The sequence below is a fragment of the Amphiura filiformis genome, chromosome 19 (genome assembly GCF_039555335.1).
Source record: "Amphiura filiformis chromosome 19, Afil_fr2py, whole genome shotgun sequence".
Taxonomy (NCBI): Eukaryota; Metazoa; Echinodermata; class Ophiuroidea; order Amphilepidida; family Amphiuridae; genus Amphiura; species Amphiura filiformis.
The window spans coordinates 53,199,247-53,225,610 of NC_092646.1; the positions used below are offsets into that span (position 1 = coordinate 53,199,247).

A 26,364-nucleotide genomic window follows, 5' to 3' on the forward strand; every position below is an offset into this window, starting at 1 on the left:
AGCCTTACTTGGGAATGGTAAACTTTGGAGGTGCATAACATCGTGCGCCATCATTATCCCAACCTTCATTTTGCATTTGTTTGAAGTACCAAATGGTTACATTACAAAAACCAAAAAAAAAGAATCAAGATCCCAAGTCAGAACAAGTTTGAAATTAAAGACCTCAATGGTAAGTTTCATTTTTCAGCAAAAAGTTTTTGGGATTTCGATGGCGCACATAGTTAACATAGGTCAAAGGTCAAAATGTCCTATTTTCGCACATTTTTACATGCCTGTATTATTGCGTGCCAATGTCACCCAACTCTCCGAATAGCATTTCATCAAAGAAGAGGTAATTCTCTGTAAGTACTGAAAAAATTAGCTTGGGATCTCTTGATCTTCATATTTTTCTGATTTTTTGAAAATGGAATTAGCCTCATTGTGGAGGTCAATAATTATTGCCCTCTTTTCCCCTAATAATGACGCGTAGCTCGATATGGGCTTAATAGTCCTGGCCCTAGCTAGAACCGGCCTACACCGGATAGGGCAGAGATTTTGACACTTGATTTGGGTTATTGGACCTTTGAGGTTAACGAATCACAGAGGTGCTTTTATGTAAAGCGGCCATGGTGAATTCGAGAAATCCAAGATGGCCTTGGCATGCCATTTTGAAAATTTTAAATTTTAGTTTTCACTCAATATTCATGTGTAATACATCATTCTATAGGTTTTTGAATACAAGGAATCAATTTCTGACATTATTTTTATGATTGAAGGTCAGTATAACATGTTTACATTCAAAATGGCTGCCAAATGGTTGCCAAAAGATGGGGTTTTCATTAAAATGTATTTAGAATTCAATATTTTAACTTATTTGATGTTAAAAATAACCATGGGTTGCTGATATTATGGTCAGTTGTCTATGTCATTTCTATCATCTCCTGGATATGTGTAAAAATCAAAATGGCTGACAGAATGGCCGCCAAACTCGTCTTTTTTCATTAACATGTGTTACAGGAGTATTATGAAGTACCAGATTTACAATGAAATGGTGCCAAACATTGTGTTGTTTTGTATTCAAAGTATCTCTCTGGTAAAGGGGTAAAAATATGACATCAGCATCAATTAATATGATCTCATGGGCATGTAAACATTCAAAATGGCCGCCAAAATGGCTGCAAAAACATGATTTTTTCATTAAAATGATATTTAAAACAGCATTTTAATAGATGTTGTGTTAAATATTTTCATTGAACGCTGATATAATGTTAAAGGAGTATTTCTATCCAAATTTCTTCCTGCTCATGTGTTTTACATTCATGAAAGAAACCTAAACCCAAATTTTCATGCAAATCGGACATTCAGTTGGCGAATTATGGGCTATAACATATATTTCAATGGTCCATAGGATTGTGTGTGATACTTTCGTTGTCGACAGAATGAAATTCAAAATCGAACATTTCGCCCGTTTTCTAGATATAAATTATAAATTTATAAGATAAATTTGCAAGATTCCTTTTGCACATGATCATTATGCACCTAGTAAGGGAGACCGGGACAGGTTGGCCCCTTTTCCCCACTTATCTGGAGAGCTCAGTTTGTGGGTTAGGAGGCTCTCATGATCAATTTGATACTTGAGAGCTGTTTACTCTAGGTAAATGCTAACAAATTTATATGGCTCTGTGACTTATACAAAAGTTATAGTAGTTGTAGGAGAGAGCGAAAAGAAAATTAACCAGGCGGGGCAGGTTGGCCCACCAAACGGGCAGGTTGGCCCTCTATGCACAACCGTGTGTTATTGCCATATTTCTTTCCAATAAAACATTCTAAAGTTACAACTGTGGTAAGATATCACCTATCATAGTTCCAAGATAATCAAAAAATAAAATTCATTTTGCGCCATCATGGGTCATTCTTGAGGAAATAGCTAAAATCAAGGAAATAACGTTAACCAATCATCTTATAAAACCCATAACGAAAAACTGAAAGGCTGTGGATAACAATTGTAATTGACTTTTTTTTTCATTTTTAACTATTCTGAGTGATGAATTACTTTTTATGTACAAATTCCCAATTATAAACAAATACGGCGATATTGAAATCTACACTATTTCCCTACAAAAGTGCTCAAATAGGACAACAATATAGATTTTTTTGTACTATACTCCGCCTTTGAACAATTTTATCCATGGAACTGACTAGTGTTGGTGTGTAAATTGTATTTTGCTTCATTTGACACAAAATGGGTGAAATGGAGAAAGTATGCATAACTCTTGCCCATAAACACAATGGGGGCAACCTGCCCCAGCACAAGTGGGCCAACCTGCCCCATAGTCTATTTTTTGTTTTCCATCAAATTCCATAAAACAGAAACAGGATGGAAAGCTTTCAACTATATGGCATTTTAAGCAAGACCCATACCTTCCAGCAACTTACAATTTACATAATGTATTATGTGCAACAATAGTGCTTTCTTTCCTTTCTTTTTTTCTCCAAAATGACCATGCAAGTAGTTTTAAATTGATAATATTATGTCTCAACAACATGTAATTTATCTGATTTTTTAAGGAAATGGTGCCACATGAGTGCTTTCTTCGAGATCCAAAAATATCTTTGTGGCAGAAGGGTAACGTAAAATATGTCATTCAAAATTATCCCATGGGTAAGTTCAAAGAAATAAAAGTGACTCCCAAAATGGCCACCAAAATATTATTTTTTCATCAAAATCTGTTACAGCAACACTAGGTATCTGGTTTTCAAGGGGATGGTGCCATAAAAGGAGAGTATTTTCGCACATAATCATTATAGCATAGCAGTAATAGGAAAACAGCATGGACTTATGGGTAATTGGGCATGTTTAAAATTCAACTTGGCCACCAAAATAATATTTTGGATGTTGGTGTAACAGTCATATTCTTTTAAATGACTGTTACACCAACTTTCAAGATACCAGTTTTTTACAGGAGATGTCATTTTTTCAGCTTCATGGCATATGGTTAACATTCTGTCGTAAAATGATTCTGCCGGCATGCTCATACCAACGGGACCCCTTATATACTAGGTGCATAATGATCATGTGCAAGAGGAATCTTGCAAATATATTCCCTTTCCAGAGAAACCGCCAACATGTTCGATTTTGAATTTTATTCTGTCGCCAACGAAAAGTATAACACACAATCCTATGGACCATTGAAATATACGGTATGTTATAGTCCATAATTCGCCAACGGAATGTCCGATTTGCATGAAATTTAGGATTTAAGATTCTTTTATGAATGTAAAAACACATGAGCAGGAAGAAATTGGGATAGAAATATCCCTTTAACATTATATCAGCGTTCCATGGAAATATTTAACACAACATCTATTAAAATGCTGTTTTAAATACCATTTTAATGAAAAAATCATGTTTTGCAGCCATTTTGGCGGCCATTTTGAATGTTTACATGCCCATATGAGATAATATTAATTGATGCCGATGTCATATTGTTACCCCTTTACCAGAGGGATACTTTGAATACAAAAGAACACAATGTTTGGCACCATTTCATTGTAAATCTGGTACTTTATAATACTCCTGTAACACATTTTAATGAAAAAAGACTATTTTGGCGGCCATTTTGGCAGCCATTTTGATTTTAAACATATCTAGGAGATGATAGAAATGACATAGACAACTGACCATAATATCAGCATCCCATGGTTATTTTTAACATCAAATAAGTTAAAATATTGAATTCTAAATGCATTTTAATGAAAACCCCATCTTTTGGCAACCATTCAAGTGCCATTTTGAATGTAAACATGTTATACTGACCTTCAATCATAAAAATAATGTCAGAAATTGATTCCTTGTATGCAAAAACCTATAGAATGATGTATTACACATGAATATTGAGTGAAAACTAAAATTTAAAATTTTCAAAATGGCACTTGGCCATCTTGAACTCTCGAATTCGCAGCCGCTTTCGCAAAAGCACCTCCGTGATTCTTTAACCTCAAAGGTCCAATAACCCAAATCAAGTGTCAAAATCTCTGCCCTATCCGGTGTAGGCCGGGTTCTAGCTAGGGCCTGGACTATAATTTTTACTGCATCACAAAAAGATGCGCCTACAAGATCCCTATTTTATTTTTCATCGTCTAGCTTCTTTGGCAACTGGTAGACAAAAAAAAAGTAACAGCTACTTGGGATCAAGTGGGCACACTAATGTAAAAGAGGTCAAAGGTCAAGCTTTGTGCCAAAGTGATGCATATTTCCTTATGTGCAGCACAAAAGTGGAACTTTGACCCGCAATACAAATGTGCGCCAACATGATCCCATCTTATTTTTTGGATGATTGGCTAAAGGAGCTTATGTATAACTGATTGCAAGTAAAAAAATGTGGGATCATGTGGGCGCACTAATTCAATAGAGGTCAAAGTTCATACTTTGTGCCGAATTGGCATTATTTTGCCTATATGCAGCACAAAAGTGAAACTTTGCCCGGCAATAAAAATGTGCGTCAACAAGATCCCATCTTACATTTTGGATGATTGGATAAAGGGGCTTAATGTATAACTGATAACAAGTAAAAAAAGTGGGATCATGTGGGCGCACTAATTCAATAGAGGTCAAAGTTCATACTTTCTGCTGAATTTTAATTTTGCCTACGTGCAGCACAAAAGTGCCACTTTGACCGGCAATAAAAATGTGGGCCAACAAGATCCCATCTTACTTTTTGGATGTTTAGCTAGAGGGGCTTATATGTATAACTAAAAGCAATTAAAAAAAAAGTGGGATCATGTGGGCGCACTAATTCAATAGAGGTCAAAGTTCATACATTGTACTCTGCTGAATTGACATATTTTGCCCATGTGCACCACAAAAGTGGAAGTTAGACCATCAGCAATAAAATGTGTGCCAAACAAGATCCCATCTTACTTTTTGGATGATTAGTTAGAGGGTCTTATGTATAACTGATAGCAAGTTAAGAAACAAGTGGGATCATATGAGGGCACTAATTCAATAGAGGTCAAAGTTCATACTGTGCTGAATTGACATTTTGCCCATGTGCAGCACAAAAGTGGGAAGTTTAACCAGCAATAAAATTGTGCGCCAACAAGATCCCATCTTACTTTTTTAGATGATTAGCTAGAGGGCCTTAAGTATATAGCAAGTAACAAAAAAGTGGGATCATGTGGGTGCACTAAATCAATAGAGGTCAAAGTTAATCATACTTTGTGCCAAATTCATATTTTGCCCATATGCAGCACAAAAGTATGAACTTTGACCTCTATTGAATAAGTGCGCCCACATGATCCCACTTTTTTTTTACTTGCAACCAGTTATACATAAGCCCCTTTAGCCAATCATCCAAACAGCAATCGCCGCTGATGAGTGTATTGAATTTCCAGTTAGTGTATTGAAAACAAAACCTGGGGTTTACCTGACAACAAATCGATAATGGCAAAATCATATGGGGTACTGAGCATGCATGAGATCGTAAAAAACATTATATTAGACCTTATTTGCGCTCACATTTCTCCAATGTTCTCCAATGTGGTAGCAGGGCAGGGCTTGTAGGAAGCGAACGATGGGTTTCCAGATTGAATGGTCCTGAAGTACATGTAAGCATCACAGCTACAAAACAGAGTGGATTAAGGGGCTAACGGGTGTTATGAGATATAGATATCACAAGAACCTCCCAACCCAAGAACCGCTAAATCTAGTTTGATAATAATAATCTCATTTGTGGCCTCATTGTGCCACTCATCAGAGCTACAGATTTTTTTAAAGGGCCCTCACTCTAAGAGGATAGAATCACCATTATAATTGGACCTTTAACTTTTGTATTACTATTAACCATGTTAACTAGGAGATCACCTGTCCTTCGCGGTTCGTAAATGCATAGAGTTTTGATTTGATTGTTCGCAAGTGTTGCATGAAATCTTTGCATGTTGTGACCATTGGAGGATTAAGTTGCTGAAGGCATCAGGGGATTAAGTCCTCTCCCCGTAAAGAAGAATTAAGCCTGTACAACCACACATTCACTAAAAATAGGCCTATTGTTGAATCTTCTCCCCAGTAGGACTACAAAGTAACAGAATTCCAATGTAGGACTACAAAAAGCAACCCCCCCCCCTTCACCGTAGTCTACACAGTAAAACCTGGTATGACTACCCACTTATAGAAATACACAGTGAATAAAGAAATACATTAATTAACATCTCCCCCTGTAGGACTACAAAATGCAACAAAAACAAACACAAAGTATGAAAGTCTCCACATAGGTAGAGTAAAAAGTTAACACCTATTAGCACCCACGCAATATGTCAATTTCATTATTGTCATCATATTGTGATCGTGGCCTCAGATGTGTGGCTAATTAGCAGGGACAGGCGATTTGCGCGGAAAAAAATAGCAAATTGCGCGGAAAAAAATAGCAAATTGCGCGGAAATGCGCGGAACTTTTATACATAAAACATACATATAAAACACGAAGAAAAAAAAACATATCAAAATATGAAATTATATACCGTGTCATGCAGAGTATTATGTATGTTTAACATTATGATATCTAAATCACAAAATTTGTGGCAATTTTTGACCAATTTAGGCATTTTGGCGGCCATTTTGAAAAGCGACCTCTATCTGGAGTTTTTCACACCATTTGACCATTTCATATGTTTTACATGCTTCAAAGTAAAAAAGAAAAAAAAAAGAAAAAAACACTTTCAAATCATATTTCCCGTGTTTTGGTCACAGAATCATTATTTTCACCCCTACTAATATAATACATCCCACAGAATTAGAGAAGTACCCCCACGCAGCGAAAGTAAGCAATACTGGTGCGAGACAAATTAGTAAATGGTTACATTCATGTTTTTGTTAATCTATCGTTACATGACGCGTACTCTTCAAACAAGGCTGATATTTCAATACAGACAAACAAAACACCATTTTTGTTCACATTTCATAGTGAATTGCACGGAAAAACATGAATTTCGCGGAGAAAATGAAATTGCGCGGAGAAAGGAAAATTTCGCGGCGCGTCGCGCGATTTCGCACCGCGAAAATCGCCTGTCCCTGCTAATTAGCATGATTAGGTCATTGTTTGAGATGTTCATACTGTTTGATTGCTTGAGGTATAATAGTTAATTCACTGGATTCAAGACTACAGGCATATGATCTTCAGAAAAATAATAGGACAAAATTCTTCTGTCAACATTAGTGTATTGTTTTGGTGTGAAAATATTTAGCTCGCAGGGAGCTTTCAGTGCTTTTGAAACTAATCTTACTATAATTCACCACAATCTGTGTGTGTGTCTGTCTGTCTGTTTGTCTGTCCGCCTCTTTTCTCGGAGACTGGGGGTCGCGCGTTCCTCAAACTTGGTGGGTGGGTGCAGCTTGGTATGAGGAAGAACGAGTTTATATTTTTTAAGGTCAAAGGTCAAGGCCGGGTCAAGGCCAATTGAAGTCTAATTTCAAATTGCCCCTATGGAGCTCAAACTTGGTGGGTGGGTTGACCTTGGACTAACAAACAAAAGTTTCCACGGTTACCTTTTCGTCAGACCTCCGGGTAGGAGGTCATAGGTCAAAAAAGGTAGAAATTTCAAATTGCCCCTATGGAGCTCAAACTTGGTGGGTGGGTGGATCTTGGACTAACAAACAAAAGTTTCCACGGTGACCTTTTTGTCAAACCCACGGTTAAGAGGTCATAGGTCAAAAAAAGGTAGAAATTTCAAATTGTCTCTATGGAGCTCAAACTTGGTGGGTGTGTTGACCTTGGACTAACAAACAAAAGTTTCCACGGTGACCTTTTTCAGTCAGACCCACGGTTACGAGGTCATAGGTCAAAAAAAGGTAGACATTTCAAATTGCCCCTATGGAGCTCAAACTTGGTGGGTGGGTGGATGTTGGACTAACAAACAAAAGTTTCCACGGTGACCTTTTCGTCAGACCCACGGTTAAGAGGTCATAGGTCAAAAAGGTAGAAATTTCAAATTGCCTCTATGGAGCTCAAACTTGGTGGGTGAGTGGACCTTGGACTAACAAACAAAAGTTTTCACGGTGACCTTTTTGTCAGACCTAGCCAAAGGACACACCCTGATTCTGAGATCTGCGAAAGCCAATAATTATAATAGCCGAAAACCGCGAGATACGGGTAACCGCCTAGTTAACTTAATTTGACACCCTTAACGTAAACAAAAACAAAATTTGATGTTTTATTGGGGTGGGGACAATTGTTCTTCACATCGCAAAAGTCCGTTTTCCAAAACAATGTAAACTGTTAAAGTTTTTAGCCTTACCAATTCACCAAACTCAGTAATTTATTATAGATGTTGTTTTTGGTTTTTTTAACATGCAGGTGACTTGTCCAGGAACTGTTCTCAGGAATCGTGAAGATGTCTACCTCAGCATTGTGTTTCTTAGCCAGCAGAAACGGACACTTAGTTTACCTCCCATCTTTCCTCTTTTATTCCATCAGTTGCTCAGATTTGAGAGGGTAAGTAGAAAATATCTTATAATACCCATCTCTGTTAAAGCCATATTATAACATTTCTGTAAAAATAGATTAGTATTTATTAGTACCGTGATATCGCAATTAGTACTGAAATTTTGTCGAGAGGAGGGCAAGAAAAAAAATTGAGCATTAGTTCTGCCCAATGTTATTGGATATGTGCGAGCATTGCACAAATATTCATTCCATTTCATACTATTTTACACTATTCTATACCCAAATAGAGGTTTTATCAAATTTGTTCGGTACTAAAGAACAAGGAATATTTCCTTTTCTGTTTTTAGTCAAGAAGCAAGCAAAATCCCTTGCATTGTTTGTGATTAAGGTCAAGAATCAGTTTCAATATCATAATCTGACCCCAAGGAAAAGGAACTTGAAAACTTAGGTGGCAAAAATGCACCTTGCTCAGAAAAAAGTTAAAGTCATACGGCGGGTCAACTTCGAAATTGATCAGATCATGTTGTAAACCTGTCAAAGTATTTCTCTGTTTATAACGATTCAGACAAAGTATGGTTTGACCTATCTGAGATGCAGGGCTATAAGCAAAAGTTATACCAGAGCAATACTTTGCATAGTTTGAACAACATTTCAGCAAAATACCCACTGAACCGTATTGACCTTGACGTATTTGGCGATATTACCTAGATGTAACTAAATGGTTCAAACTATTCTTAAACTTATTTACTCTTGCAAGACGAATAATTAGAGACCCTGTGGAGCCCTAAATGCACCTATAACATTTTGCTTACAACTCCAGAACCATATATCACAGGTAGACTTCAGTAAACATTTTCTGAATCGCTTTTACCACATAAGTACTTTGATGTGGTTTTGAAAGAAATCTGAATTCTGATCAAGTTTGAAATTTGATGTATGACGTTTAATGAGCCATAACTCTTCTTTGGAGCAAGGTGCATTTTACCACCAAAGTTTTTCTTGTAATTCAAGGTCTTCAGCAGAGTTAAAACTTGGATCCACAAGCTGTTAGCTAAGCCCTTTTTGTTTTTAAAACAAAGGGCTAAAACAATTGGGCCCTGTAGCCCATATTATTTGACATGAGGCTCGCGTACTCATGTAAAGCTACACCGCCTAAGTGTTAATGGGTGTGTCAACTCTTTACAACCATTAGGCCTAACTGTTATATTTGCTTTAAATTACTTTGTTTTTGGCCCAGAGGCAGAGGGCCGCAAATTTTAAAACAAAGGGCCAAGGTGGCCTATAATATTTGACTTTTTGAGTTCATGTATCCATGAATAGTTATTGAGAAACGACTGGCCCTTTGTTTTGACATTTGGGCAACTCTTGATCTTGGATATCTGGGCCAAAATTGGCAAAATTCATATCTAGGGGAAAGGCTTTAGGCCTAAGTGTATCACGGTCCACATACGAGGCCCTTTGTAGTTTTAGATCCAGCTTTAATTTGAGAATTTATGATGCTCTAGGATTATCAGTGTACCAACTCGTAGTCCTAAATCTATGTGAACTCAGGGCCGTATTTTCCTTTTTGGGGGCCCTGGGCTAGGTCAGACTTTGGAGGCCCCAAACTCACCGTGAGGAAAGCATTTTGGTTTAGACTCGGGTGATGAGCATATTTTGTTTTGATTTTAATATGATGTTTACGCGCGAAGGCGCGAAAAATTTCAATTTCAGATTATTTTAGCCCAAGATGAAAGTGATTTTTAGTGTGTAATAGGCTACAATGTAGTGCGCGCGAAGCCCGGATAATTTTTGCATTATTACCATATATTGGTCCAAAACATGGTGTTTTCGGGCTACAAATGAACATGCACATGGCAACCTTGGGGGGCCCCCAAATGTTGGGATATCTGGCCAAATAGTAAATCCGGCCCTGTTAAGGAACTGCATTCCCAAATATTAAATTTGGCCCCTGGTACCCTTGATCTTTGACCTCTTGCTGGGGCCAAAACGGGGCGGGCAAAGTGAAACTTTTCGGGGTAGGGCCCTAGGTGTGCCACATACCGGGCCTGATATGTTTTAGTTTTAGGGCTGCTATTATAGCCCTGACACTCATGTGAATGAGGAAGGAAGCAACCCAAGAATCATAAATAGAATGGTCTCTTGTCATTAATACTATTCTACACACCGCACCTTTGAATCATGCAGAAAACAATTAAAGTAAAAAAAAAAAAAAATGCAGGGGGCCCTTTGACCAAAATGGCAGGGGGGGGGGCCTTGTCAGCAACTGCTGACTTGCTGACAGCTTAAATCCGCCACTGGTGCATACGCGTTCGACTAATATTTCCATCGTAATAATAAAACTCCGGTTCCATCATTTTATTCAAAATCTCGGATTTTGACAAAACTACAGCACCTAAAGTCTTGATTTTTGCAGAGTATCTTTATTAACTAAAGTACATTACAATCGTGTAAAAACCAGAATTTTGAGGGCGTTCTCCTCAGCAAATGTTATAATATGGCTTTAAGAGATTAGAGTCCTGACCCCAAATAGTCCAGTGGGTGTATCCCTTCCCTTGTGTGTACATTTAATATCAACACAACACCAGGGCCTCAAGCAGCCCTATATTTGCTATATTTTTATGATCCCTATTTTTAAAAAGCCATATATTGAAGCGATAATAATGTTTACCCATGTTTAAAAGATTTGTATGCTGAAGGTCTTTTTATTGAGTCTAAATGACTTTTTGGCACCATTTTGGACTTCAAATAGGTAAAATCCCAAGAGCTGCATGTCTTTACATTGAATTGCATAGACAATGTTATTCTGTTTGCTGTTAAGCTTCAAGAAGCATCCAGGATGGGATATATGAAACAAGTTCAGTTGACTAACTTTTAATTATCAATTTGATATTTTGTATGATACCTGGATGCCCGGTGTTGTCACTTCCTATTCAAAGGCATAGCGCTTGATCGTTCCCAAAGTCAAAAATACCCCCCTATTTTGCACAGTTTCATATAAAAGAACATTTTCAGCATTTGTTACCCCTGTTTGACACAAAAATGGGTACAAGTTAGCCTTAAAAAATACCCCTATTTTTTGCATTTCAAGTACACTTTTACAAAAGCACCCCCTTTTTAACATTTCAAGATCACACACAATTCATTTTCTTTTCTGATGAGACCTCTGTTGTCCTTTTTATATATGAGGAAAACAAATAATAGGAAAGTATATACAAATACACCCAATTGGATGCATCATGTGGTTGATATGAATAATGATACAGTTATCTACAATGTATACTTCAAGCAACAACTTGAGCCATGCTTCATTCATGAATATACATGATAAGTATTTCAACATTCTCATGATTAAAAAATAATAATTTTTAATTTCGAGTACACCTTCGTCAAAAACAACCCTATTTTTTAAACATCGCGAACATAGTTTAAAAATAACCCCCTTTTTCCCGAAATTGGGAACGATCATGCATACACATAGTCAATGTTATGTGACAACACCTGGATTGGATGACTGCGAATATAAAGAAATATAAATTGGGTTTAATCATATCCGATTCAGACTGTCTTTACATGTCATTTCCAGACATTTCCTCACTGTTTAGACCCAGCCCATTTATCATATATCTTATCTGATGAGAGAATTCTAATAGAACTAATCCAGCTCAATCAAGATTACAGTCAGGATGGTATAGTCATGGCTTTTTACGAGACGTCTGTGAGAGAATTTCTCTATCCTGAGGATTCCCTGGCTCCTTCATATACAGACTCAGAGAGAGAAGTATTGATGCAAAGGACCAGATGGTTTGGTGTAAGTATTAATCCATACATGTTTGGGTCTAGTGCCATTTCGTCTAATAATACTATTTTGTCTAAATATCCATTTAGTCTATGTACAATTGGTCTTCTGGACCCATTCAGGTTATGTAATCTTACTTTCCATTCAGGTTATGTAATCTTACTTTTCTGGGTCCGATTCCATCTGCATCCGATTCCATCTGGGTCCGATTCCAGATCTGCATCCACACCAGTTCAAAATGGCACTCACGGACCCAGAAAAGTAAGATTACATAACTTGAATGGGTCCAGCAGGCTGGGCATGGAGATGGAAAAAATTAAATACAAGAAATGTATATAGCAGTGTAATGTAATATTTGCACGATCCAAGCAACCTCTTCTACAGTTTCTCTTGTATCGCTAATCAAACATCTGTGCATGATGGGCGACACCACCAATGCAGCGCCCCATTGAAACACACATGAAAACATGACTTTTCTCTGCGCGATTTCTGGCCATTTTTCAATCCGCGGGCCTACTTTATTTAAAAATTGTGTTTTGCAACTTTTTGGGCGATCCAAGTTCTTTAGGGTTACACAAATGGCGCATTGATTTGGTGGTGTGCGCCCTGATATAACGATGGGTGATCCCACACTGTGTAGTTATCCTGGACGTAAAAACTTACTAAAAACTGTGAACCCTGATGGTAAGGTGCCGTACGCCAAGTGTTTTTGTGTTTGGGTATAATCACCATCAAATCAAATGAGGACAAAATACAGCATATCTCAATGATCGACCTATAACTGCAGATCCATACACATCAATCCCAGTAAATATACATAAGCATGTCTTCTCTAGCAGTTACATTAAAGCCTTAATGTACGATCTTTTTCAATTTTTAGATTTTTCTTTTTTTCTTCTGAAATGATAATATGCAATCATTATAAAAGTTCCCAATACATTTGGACGCGAAAAACATTGGGAATTTCCAAAGAAACAACATCATAAACTTCACCTCTATCACTCGAAACATCTCGCACTATTTGGATTAGGACAGCGAAAAGTGCGGCCTCAGAGTTAGTCTCCTCACGCTGCCAGTTTGGTTACGCTCCCTCCACATGTGGAGGGAGCGTAATCAAGCTAGTTTTGTACGAGACTACGGTTACGCTGTTTATGATTCGTGGCCGACATAAAGTCATAATCTAAAAAATTATGACTTTATGTCGGACCAACAGAATCGCCCCGTTTACTACAAATAGGACGAATTTGACAGTTTGCTCATAGATTTAAGTTAGAACATGTGTAAGTATTACAAATATGCCAAAAAATCGGTTTTGAAAAAAATAAAGGTAAATTCTGAAAAAAGATCGTACATTATGACTTTAAGTATAGAATGTACCATATGGGTATATACACCCACACCACCCACACACAAATGTGATGGGAAAAGTCAATCCATATGCTACAAATACATATCGAATCCTGTACAATTAGCTGCATTAGGCCTATATGTGTGGGTGTCTGTGTCGAATTGGATGTTGGTGGGATTTGCAGCTTGCACATCTGATTTTAATTCACTAGTAAAAGTTGAAGACTTCAAAACCAGACCTGATAAATTAAGCTTGAGACTTTATTACAAGAGTTGTACTAACTAGCGGGACACCCGCGCTACGCGAGTAAATGTGAGCGTTCACTAAAACAGGAGGAATTACTGAGCAGGTAGAATCATTGAAAAGGTAAATTTTATTTATTTGAACCTGACCCTCCTTAAGCCTACGTTTCCATTTTAACTTCTTTCTTTCTTTTTATTAGTTTCTTCTACATGGGTCAATTTTGTTCCATTTAAAAAAAATCTGCTGCTAAGCTTATGATTTTCTGTTACCATTTTTTTAAATTTATTCAATCCCGCCCTGTTCCTTTTATTTTTTTATTTTTAGCTTTTTTTTATTTGCTGCAGAGCTTGTGATTTCCCGTTTTCATGTTATTTATTTAATTCTGTCCTCAGTAAATTAATCGCTTTTTTTATTTAAATTTCCTGATCTTATTATAGCTTTTTTTTTTCCTTACATTTCCTGAAGAGCTTCTTTCTTTCCTTCTTAGCCTATTTTATTCCCGTTTTCATTTTGTACTCACATACTCGTACAGCCTGTTTGTCCTCATTTTGTTTTGTTTTTTATTTATAGTAGGCCTACCTTTTCATGTTGTTTGTACTTTTTAACACACATCTTTTTCCCGTATTTATTAGCTAAGGTCGTTCACCCGTATTATCATTCATTACGTGACTCTGCGTCGTTTACGCGTGCCAGGGCGTAGTGCTGCGTTACCAGCGGTATCGTATCGCTGTGCTACGCGAGCTGCTTGGCATTAGATACGCTTGTGCGACGCGAATGGCTAGCTTAGTAACTGACTCCTTTTTTGTTTACTTTGGATAGCAACGGACCACATTTTCACTGATTTTGAGGCCAATTCTTTACCGTTTTCAACGAAATAAAGTGCATTACCGTTTCCGTATATTCATCGATATCCCGTATGAATTTGGCAACATTTGGATCGAAACTGACGGAGCCTTTATACACATGGATAGATACATAGATACATACATACAACATTAGCCTATTTATAGTAAGATTTGTAAGTTTCACCTTTCAATTGTTCTTGCTTTCACAGGGGATTTCACCAAAGCTTGAATTTTGTTGTAGTACCACTGTAAGTGATGTAGCTACACCAACATCTGTACGCTATTCAGAGCTTGTCTCCCAGATATCAGACGAGGATGAGGATGCAATTATAACCATCAAACCAAGTCACAGATCCGCTCGTAGACGGTTTGTATATTAAAGTTTACAGTTAAATTAGGCATCAATATTCTAGTTGCAGTTCTCAGTGAAAAATCCAAATGATGACATCCTATCCGAGGGGGTGGGGGGGCACTATAGTGGCAGGGGAGGCTATCAGGTACATCCATGGACTCACAAAAAAGCACCCTAAACAAGTATTTCTGAGACTGAAATGTGCACCCCTAAACCGTATAAGTAAGTAAAGTAAAAAAAACGTATATGTAGCGCGAAATTGCTACTTTTAACAAGTCCTTTTCCCCAAACTTAAACAAGTAATTGATGCAATTATTACCCTTAAACAAGTAAACACAGAAACAGATGCCTTTAATCCTAAAGAAGCTGCTGCCTTCAGGAGCTTTTTCATACTGCAGGCTTTATAAAGTATAATTAAAAATTGGCGAGTGCAAAGAGCAAACAATCAACTGGGAAAATAAAGCATTGAGTGTGAATGCGACTGATGAGACCTCGCCATCACACCAGACCTACACATTTTGTGTTCATTTTATGAACAACGGAAGTAAATACGCCCAAATAGAGCACCTAATCCAAACTCTGTGAATCGCCCCTGGTGAATCATTGGTGTGCATGCGTACATGCCTCCTGCCTGTCGAGATCTGAAGGAATGTGCAAAGGAATAGTACATGAGAAGAAAACACAGGATGAAATAGTGAGGATTTCTTTCAGATTTGTTTTAACATTTTTCAAGAATGAAGGAAAAAGCACAAAATCCCAAACTTGGCAAAACTACCCTAGTACGTGAGAGCTCCAAAACGTACCCTTTTACACCAATTTTACATGAATTTGATACCCTATTCGCAGTGGCTGACTGTGAAAAAATACCCTTTTTCTATGAAATGACATTTTCAATTCTATAAGGCAAGTCAATGCAGTCAAGCGACCATTGCTTATGGACTAAATGAGGCCTTGTGAGCAGGAAAGGGCAGGAAATATGAATGCATTATTGGACAGATGGGATAACATAGCCAAAAATAATGCCTTGTGGGAAGGATGTATTACCAAAATTGGAAGTAGAGAGTCATATATTTGAAACATTTAGGGGCAAATTTACCTATAGGTGCAGTCTGGGGCACATATGAAGGCAATTTGATAGAATTGATTTTCTGTTTGTCTTATGATAGGATCTGTTCCCATTTTCCGGAAACAACCGGAACAACTTGTTTTATACCTTTACATTTTAATTAAATTTGGGGTCAGCGAAAATACGATTATCCTTACAAAATGTAAACTTTTTTTTAAAGTGCCTTTAGTCGAAAATACAATGTATTTTGATTAAATTTCCAAATATTTGTATTGTTTTGACTTCTCTGCATCTAAAAATACAGAAACTTGTTGCAAATGTTTACAGAATCCAGTCTATATGAACATTAAAAGTGCGCTTTATCAACCAAAGTCACAACAACCGGTTCAAAATTTGTTTGTTCGCAAAGATTTATTGTTATGAATTTCCAGTTATGCTACCAGATCACGCTGATGGCGGCAGTGTGAGTGTCTTCAAAAGAGAATTTGTTGAGTCCTCTTCCTTTGTAATGAAGAATAGATAAGAGGGACTAGTCACAGGTGATCGATTTCGTTGTGATTCCTTCTCATCTACTATTTCCATGGTGAACTTGAGAGATATCACTTTGAATCATTTTGATATAATATTTTGATGTAATATTTTAATGTAATATTTGTCTAGTCGGGCTAAAGTTTCAATATAAGCGTACCCAGCAAGTAAAAAAAAACCAAACCAAAATGTGTGACATGCTAAAAAATCTAAGGGTCTATGCAATAATTACAAGCCTTGGAGGAGGGTAAAATGGTGGGGGCAAGAATTTTTTTGGCCAGCCAAGAGGGGAGGTAGCAATTTTTGGTAAGCCAAAGGAGGGTGGGGGGTCACAAGTGATTTTTGGCACATATTCATGGGACGCCTTTTAAATCAACTGCTCTTAAAAGGTTAATGAAAAACAGTGTGTAAATATGCAAATATGCTTGCTGCACTTACAATATATCTAGACCGTTTGTGACCATCCATCTCAAACCGCTCGTAAAGTCGGCAAATTGTATTTCGAGTTACAGTGCAAAATGTGCATAAAGGTTGTATTCATATTTACCTAATATTTGTCCTACATGTTTCTCATCTTAGTGTCAGTCAAACGCTAATCTTCAATCCTATTGTTGAAGAGAACGATAATAAGCTTACTTATGTATAGAGTTAGTAAATAGCTCTAGTCTTTGTTTGCTTTGGCCAAATCCTGTTCAAGTGGTGGGTTAACTAACAATCAACAATGAGAGAACATTCCTGAACCTCGTTGACTTGGGGATGATTTGAAGTGACCGCCAATTATGACAATTTGATAACGTAATACCAATGATGTAAAAAAAGAGAAATATTGTAGCACCAAAATAATGTACCCTTTTACTGAAGGAGCAAAGTTTAACAAGCCATAACTCCGCTTCTGGATATTGTTTGAAGTCAAATGATATATCATTGTAAAACTTATGATATATATTTTCTAAACACGGAAGAAAACAAAATTGACCAGGGGCCGACTTTAAGAGCGTTTTGACGTGGACGGTCACATTTAAGGTTTGCAAATTGGAATCCCAAACAATTTGGCATGTGCAGGGGGGTACAGTGTCATCGCCCCGATATCTTCATGAAATCGCCATGGTAGGTTGAATCCACCGCCACGCATGGCCATTTTGTATCGACCTGTTTAATAGTTTTGAGTCTCATAATGGGCCGAAGGACATCTGACTAAGGCTACTGACAATAGCCCCGATTAGCTTGGTGACTGACCTCGCTGTGTGTCAGTCGAGCATGGTACGCCAAAGGTCATATGCTTTTAGATTACCACCACGATTGGCCTATATACATTGCGCTATATAATTCGGCACATATGAATCAGAATTATTGTCAGTTTTTACTCAAGACGCAAGCTACGCTCTCAAGATGCAAGCTAACAACTATCATATCTGTTCAAAATATATATTCAAGTGCAAGGAACCACATCTGGTTTCTTTATACGAAATCATTTACGGGAGATATTCGTCATTTTCTATCCCGGTATCCAAAGATTTTCTTCTCATATCAAACTTGTGCATAGCAAATTCATGTGTATCGATCCCGGTATTTATTTTAATATCTCTGCTGACAAAGTAATTATTATTGTAGGCGATGTCGGTGTGGGGGTTGGCAGGCCAAAGGGGAAGTATCTTTTGGCATGCCTTTTGGAAATTTTACTCCCCCCCCCCCCACAGGGCTCATAATTATTGCACAGCCCCTAACATTTGCCAGATAAGATGGCCTTAAAAGGGCACACATACTGCTGGTTTTGACCACAAAGAGCATTAAAATGCATTTTGTTGTTTTTTATCTTCTCATTTGTTTTCAGAACAAAAAGTTACGAAGTCTCTACCATATCATCTCGTAGCAAGTCTCCATCACCAAGACTTAGTAGTTCACAGATGGAGGATAGACCTCCCTTTATACTCAAAAGGGTAAGAGAAAATTGTCATGTTTAGTGAAAGAAAGTTGTATGTGGAGTAGCTACCTTTTGTCATTAAGACTGTTACAGTGTCATGTTTGAGGGTAGTAGCACTTGAGATGCTTCCAAGAGCAATTTTAATCACCTAATGAACAATCTCAAAATCCAACAACTCATGAAATAATTGTTTGTCAACTATTCTCTGCAAAATTGAACCGTTGATGACTTAGCTGTATTGCCCCTATCAAACAATGTGATGTGCCACATCAAAATAGTAATCACAGAACCCTATTTGCAGGATAAACGGTGAATCCCGCCCCTAATGATAAATGAATATCATCTTCACTACTTAAGCTTGTAAGTTTATGTGTAACTTCCATTGTATACTTACACAAAACTTACAAAAAAAACCCAATATACCAATTCTAAAGATCAAATCATTCATTAAATGAAAACCTTAAAGAGGATTTTATGAATAAATTTGTGGATAAATTCTTGCATATATTTTCTTAAAAATCAGGAGCTGTAAATCTTACAATCACTGTTTTGTTTATGTTAACCATCTCTCTCTTATTTCCCCTTCCTCTCTGTTTTGTCTGTCTTCCCTCTCTCTCTTTTCCTCACCCTCTCTTTCCATCTCTCATCACCCTCCCTCTTTATCCCTCTTGCAGAAGGATTCCCATAACAGAGCACTCTCTCCTTCACATAAGAAATCATTATCTCCACAAAGACCCATGTCTGCACCGCCATCTCGTAGGAGAATAAAAGCCAAGGTGGACAGTAAAAGAGTTAAAAACAATGGACCATCACCTGGTAAGTGAATGCAAGTAAATTCCCTTATCTATATATATGATAAAGAAGGGTGTGCGCCAGGGAGACACCATTTCACCACAGCTTTTTACAGCCATCCTAGAAGGAATTTTCAAAACACTTGACTGGAGCAACTAAGATCTCAACATAAACGGAGAGCACATGAGTCACTTACACTTTGCAGATGACATTGTCACAATATCAAGCAACCTAAATGAACTTAAGACAATGCTGCAAGAGTTGGACAAGGCAAGCAGGGTAACCGGGCTAAAATGAATATGAAGAAAACAAAGGTCATGACAGGATAGTGAAAGTAAAAGGGGTTGAAATCGAGCAGGTCAAGGAATATGTATATCTTGGACAATGCTTCTCTCTTCAAGACAAAAACCAAGACTCTGAAATTTGAAGGAGAATTAAAGCCAGGTGGCAAGCATTTGGAAGATACAGCACCATCATGAAAGACAATCTTCCAATATGTCTTAAAAGAAAGGTCTACAACCAATGCATCAGCTATTACAAGTTGTAGAATGAGTTAAATAAAAATAAAAATAAATACATTTTGGATTTATAAAGCGCCTTTCCAGATCTTAGAGGGCTCAAAGCGCTGTAATTTCGCTGCAATTGTGAATCATCACAATCAGATCGCATCAACTAGGTTGCTGCAGAATGGCGCACATCTATCCGCATTTAGATTGTAATATCCACCAATTATCTGTGCAGCTCCCCAAATTCCATTGGGTGAAGGAAGTTTTGATAACCAAACAACTAATCACCGATTTTTGCGATACAGGAGGAAACCGGAGATCCCGGAGAAAACCTGTGAGAGCGAGCATGGGATCGGGATAAACCAAGTGCACATGAGTCCTTGGGCCGCACCGGGGCTTAAACCCGGGACCTCAGTGGTGCAAAGCGAGGGAATAAGCACTAGTTGCTTTGAATTTGATATTTTTGGTTCACTATCCAGGGGATCTGTTTTGTGATAAAAGTGTCCCTGGTCAACTAAAATTGAGATGGAACCTGGGGCCATTTCAGAGTTTCTGGGGCCAAATTCACCCTCTGTTCCAAGTTCTTTTCTTACATAATTAGCTATTGTGACCAAACGCCGTAATATGTGACATTGCAAATTGGATCAATTGTGTCACACAAAATGCGATATCAATTACTTTTATAGGTTTTCTAATGTTTTAAAACCTTTGCAATTTATTTTTAAAAAGTCTTTGAGGAACTTAAAATGTGTGAACCCTTTATTTGGGAGAATGGAGGGCGGGGGGAAATACTGACAATTTTCAGATTTTAACAAAACTGGTCAGGAAGCCACTTCTATATGTTTGTGCACATAAACTCAACCCAGAAAGTATCGAAACGATTATAGATGGTCAGATATATCGGGAACTGAAATATATAGCAAAAACTCATTTAATGTATATACCTCTTTTGTTGCTCTACGATATCATTTGTTCGAGTTATGGGTGCTTGGCTTCAAGTCGGATTTTGAAAGTTGCACTTAGCTCGAGCTCGTTGTACTGTGACCAATAAATGACCAGGCAGTGATAGACAGTGATGGTGGGCACACCAAGTATTGAGATGTCAGCAGAAAGAGTTCATGTGATAAGTCAGAGATAAGTAAAGGGTAGCAAGTATTGAAGTTGGAAGTCGAAGGAGTAAAATAAAGTAAAGTTCATGGTTAAGTAAACAGAGCACATCGGTATCCTTTGTCTTGATTTTGTGCGTGTGTGTGTGTACACGACGAACGCATTTGGCTTGATTAGGAGCTAAGTGCAACTTTCAAAATCCGACTTGAAGCCACTCAAGCGCCCATAACTCGACCAAATGATATCATAGAGCAACAAAAGAGGTATCAAAATGCGCAGGAGAAAGCTGTGCTTTATATACATTAAATAAGTTTGCTATATATTTCAGTTCCCGATATATCTGACCATCTATAATTGTTTTGATACTTTCTGGGTTGAGTTTATATTTCCCACATAAACGGCTTAAAACAGTGAAAAGTTCTTTCTAGCATTACCCTGTTTTTGGTCAGCCTCCCATAATTTCATATTGTATTATGGTCTTGATATGGAAAATAAAGAAACTGGTCCAACTAAAATTGTTGTGAAAGAATTGTAACAGCAAGTAATAATAATTTTGAAAAACATTATATTTTGCATATCTTTTATAGTCAGTGTACTACAGTGGGAATTTCAATTGAATGAACACAGCCTGACACAGCGTGACATATTTTTGCGTACACTGTGCGATGTACGCCAGCGTGTGCGGCTGTGCTTGAGTAACACGGAAGTGAATCCAACCATGCCAATGCACTTCTGATTGGTTTAGTATATCCAAAGTCGTGCGTTCGTGTTGTAGTTTGAAATACGCGATACATGATCGCGGTTGGATTGAGTACAGCTGTTGAAAGCTGTGTTCATTCAATTGGAATTCATACTGTACATGTAAATGGGTCTATATGGTGCGTCATGGGCCACAGTGATTTCCTGTATAGACCACTTGACATGTGACGTCATTGCCCGGCAGTATGCGAACGCATTATGGCACTTTCCATTGTTCTTTGCCCTGCAGTGTGCGTGTGCATCGTAGTTTGCTCAGGGCATGTGTATTTTAAATCTCCCACCACATTTCATATAGTACAAGAAAGCCATTGAACAGTGAAGCGATTCGTTCGAGCATATCGATAGACCAATCCCTCGCCTTTGTTGATAAACAATGATGTCAAGTGGTCTATAGTGTGCCGAGTTACTCAGAGATGGGCTATGTTCCACTTGTTAGACATAACTTTCTTGTGTTAAAATACAATCAAATTTTCTGCATGTCAATACAAACAAATACTACAGTTTGTCCTCTCTCAAGTACAAAGTAACAACGCGTGCATATACAGTGCGTAGTGCTGCGTCTCTGTTGCAGGTATGCATGCCTTCAAAGTCGGTACAATGTGTGCGTCCGCGTCTGTACTTGAAAGTAGACAAACTGTAAGCAGCCTGATTTTTGTATTTTTCCTTTGCAGGTGTACACATCTCTGAACGAGACTGCAAGATTTGCCGTGTTTACAGGAAGTATGTTGGTAAACGATACTGGGGACATAAGAAGTACTATCATCCAAATCATAACATGGTAGGTACAGTCACTTCAGATGCAGCATGCTTTTTTTTTAAATGGCTAGAAATATCCAAATACACACAAACCTTTTGCCTTTTGGCATTGATAATAGATAACTGATTAGTCAGTCAGATGTAAAATTAAACAATTCATTTTATGAAATTCATGTATGTAATTATCAAACTAAGGAGCAATAATTTTGTTTTGTCTTTATATTAAGTGGATTGTGAACTTTTCAAATACCAAGGCTTATGTATGTTATATTATTTTAAAGCAATTTCAGCAGCTTAAGGTAATACACTATTTTAAAGTGTTGCGATTTGGTAGTTCACAACATCTTGCGAATGGTAGTGAGCTTCGCAAAATTGCATTGCTCATTTCCTTATGAAGCGTGTAGAAGAATTCAAATATCACAGAAATGCTTTGATAGGTCCTGTGGTTCTTGAGTTATGTTGTAAAGAGGGCTGAAACAACAACACTTTTGTAAAATGTACATAACTCATTAACAACAATAAATTAAGCAAGTTTTCAAAGTATATGGTTTGTAGAATGAACTTTTGCAAAACATCCCAGTGTTATTTTTCACTAATATATTGATTCAGATAATAAAAAATCGATTTTTTTGGCTGCTTCGACCAACAATACTGCATCTACCCTTAAGGTGGTACTACACCCCCTGATAAATTTTGTAACTATTTTTGCATTTTTCTCAAAAAATAACTACACATTGGTAACAAAATTTACATATATTATAGAGGCAAAGAATCCAATTACTTCACTGAAATTTTGGTGATTCAAAACAAGTGGTCATTATACATGTTAAGAAATGAGGTATATTCTAGCGGTACCTCTTCTGCCCCAATAATCACAAGCTTTTGTCTGAAACTGCTCCCTGGAGGATGTATATCATAAGAGCTCAAGCTTCAAATGATAGTCGTATAACAACCAATTCACCAATAAAGACCCTGCATGCTTTTATCGATTGGCTCCAAACAAAGGATTTGAACCGGTGTCCTTTACGGTTTACCGTAATCATGGTGCAGTGCAGTCCATTCAATCAAATGTTATCATCAACCTATTTCATCGTAGTGCATTTCGTAGTCCGTCATATGCACAACCTCTATGACTGACTATCATTAGAGATGGAGTTGCGCAGGCTATAGCTAGCTATGCTTCAAAACTCCAGCAGTTATTAGCCCTTTGTTAAGCTTATGTTGTTCTTACAGGGTAATGGCACGCTGGAGACTGAGACAGACAAATGGTTGAGGAAACAGATAGAAAGAGAACTCAGTGATGAGACAGATGGTGAGTATGATAGGGTCAGTCAAAAAGTTCTACCTCCATCATCACATCTCTGTTATCTAACATGCCAGGGAATTGAAATTACCCATAATTATACTCTTAAATTTGAGCTACAAAATTAAATTTATTTGATGACAATGTGATTTTTGGTTGTTAGCTCTTCCACAAGTCAATCTCTTGTACAAGACATATATCACCACACACTTGATTGCGCATTGAGAATGTGATTGACTTCATTTGCGCAAAGGTGTGGCATATCCTATCGTATATAATTACTTGAGAATACTTTGTTTAATACGGATACCAGCAAAAAGAAAAACAAGATCATGAAACACAAAAGTGAGTTGCACACAGTTCATGATATATAAACAATGTTTTTGTCAACATGGTCAAACTTGTTATGCTTACAGGTATAATTTCTACCTTGTTTTATGTTAGATTTAAAGAGTCAGGGACTGTCAGACTACTACATACAAGCGCCACTCAGGAGAAAATAGGTGCTGCTCGTCAATATAATTTTGCCTTGGCGCACTGGCATGGTTTCTGGGGGCCAAACGGTGCCCATCGCCCGCTTGATTTCACCATTGAAGTGCATACTTTTTGCCAAGATATACATATATAGTCAATCAATACACATAAATTTGCAAATAATTTCATGCGAAAGTGTGGGGCTTTGGAATCATTCCACCAACCTTGACGATCATCTCCTGTTGTGTTTGGCCTGTAGAGTAAACTAATGATTTCTTTCCAGCTACCATTTGCATAGGGCCAGCAGTATATCGCCTTTTTGGCAAGTTTACATGTCCAGTAACTATCAGATGACTGACATGTGCTAACAAAGGAAACAGTCACTGCAATCAAAATATAATCTGTGTACAGACAGATCACAGCGTGGGTATCATTATAATAGAGGCGTGTCCAAAAATAAGTTCACACCCTTCAATTATGAAGATATAGGCCTACTGCAGACCCTATGTCCAGATCATAATAATAATCCCCCACAATCACCAGGCCTGCAGTGTCATCTACTATAGTGATGTCACTGCATGTTTTACATTGCGTAGCTTTCAAATGCACACACTGTTCTCGGAATAAAGTAAACCAAATTTTTTAAAACAATTTTTTCATCATAAAAAGAGCAAAGAAAACATTTTTAGTGGGGTGATACCCCTGTAGCTTATTCCTCAATCCCTTAAGTTCGCTAAAAGATTGTGCCCCGAGCCAGTGCTAATTGGGTAGTAAAATTTGCCGGCACTTATCTTGGGCTGGCTACAACCCTGGATTCTGTTGAGATGTATTAAGACATCATAACCAAACTCATTTTCTTAACTGAAGTACTAATATATGGTATATTCCTTCATTTTTTTCAGAACTCGTAGCAAGCATGAACAATATAAGCTTCACCTCAACATCACCAGAACCAATTCCAGGATCAGATGTCTCATATGGTCGTTTACCATACTCACCTAGGTTGTCAAGGTCACGGTCAAGGTCACCATCACCACAGTTACGACGGTCACTTTCACCAAGTTTGCGTAGTTCAAGATCGCGTTCCATCAGTCCAGTATTAGTGAAATCTCTCTACGAGATCGCTACGGAGACCCAACCTATTCACCACGCACATCAGATCGCATTCACAACAAGGTTGTACGGGCATTAAGCAATGAATTTGTAAGTTGCATTTAAAATACTCTTTGCATATAAATGTGTGATGACAATTATAATAATAATAATAATAATAATAATGAACATTTATATCGCAGCACAAATCTGCAAAAAGCACTCATGGCGCAACAAAGAGCTCAAGCAAAAATATAGCAATGAAACCAAACAACAACAAAATATTATGAAAACAAGATACAGAAAAACAAGAACTTAATCATAAGCAATATTCATAAGATGAGTTTTTAGACATGATTTAAACGATTCAAGTGAAGAGCAAGTACGGATATGATGAGGTAGATTGTTCCACAGATGAGGCGCTGCCACAGCAAAAGATCTGTCCCCCCATGAACGGGATGTTTTTTGTTCAACAAGAAGATTTCTGTTAGCTGAGCGTAAGCCTGTGCGTGGTGGATTGTATGGATGAATAAGTTCAGTGATGTATGATGGTGCAGATCCATGAACAGCGCGATATGTGAGAAGAAGGAGCTTATACTGGAGTCTCAAATAAACTGGCAGCCAATGTAAATCAGATAAAATTGGGGTTATGTGACTGGATGTCACAGTCACAACTATAAGTTGTGATAGGATTTGGATTAGAATTATGGTCAGATTATAGGGTAAACTGGTGCTGTTCCAGGGGGTTGCTAGACCTGAGGCATATTTCAGTCAAATTCACGTCTCAGCCCCCTGACCATTTTTCAAAATCCTGGATCTGCCCCTGGTCAGGTAGCAATGAGATTCTGGGGTTATTCTTATAAGTTCTTGCCATTAAACTAGAAGAACCAATTTGAATATGCAGTCTTTGGAAGTAATTTAGAAATTAACAGAGGTCTTGTGAAACTGTTTGGAATGAAATGTTATGAAAGTTACGGAAAGTAGGGACTCACAAATGGATTACTAGGCACAAAAAATTCTTTAAAACTAAGAATTGGGCATATGATATGGGGATAG

At 37.6% G+C, this 26,364-nt stretch overlaps 1 protein-coding gene across 1 annotated transcript in view; it reads left to right on the forward strand.

The window, feature by feature from the left end:
• Window positions 1-26,364, forward strand: part of LOC140141475 (uncharacterized) — a 58,078-nt gene that overhangs the window by 25,935 nt on the left and 5,779 nt on the right. Inside the window, 9 exon segments of the mRNA XM_072163354.1 lie at window positions 8,328-8,465; window positions 12,004-12,228; window positions 14,862-15,019; window positions 18,430-18,535; window positions 19,194-19,335; window positions 22,355-22,461; window positions 23,673-23,751; window positions 25,119-25,325; window positions 25,328-25,419. Coding sequence (XP_072019455.1) covers window positions 8,328-8,465; window positions 12,004-12,228; window positions 14,862-15,019; window positions 18,430-18,535; window positions 19,194-19,335; window positions 22,355-22,461; window positions 23,673-23,751; window positions 25,119-25,325; window positions 25,328-25,419 — 1,254 coding nt within the window.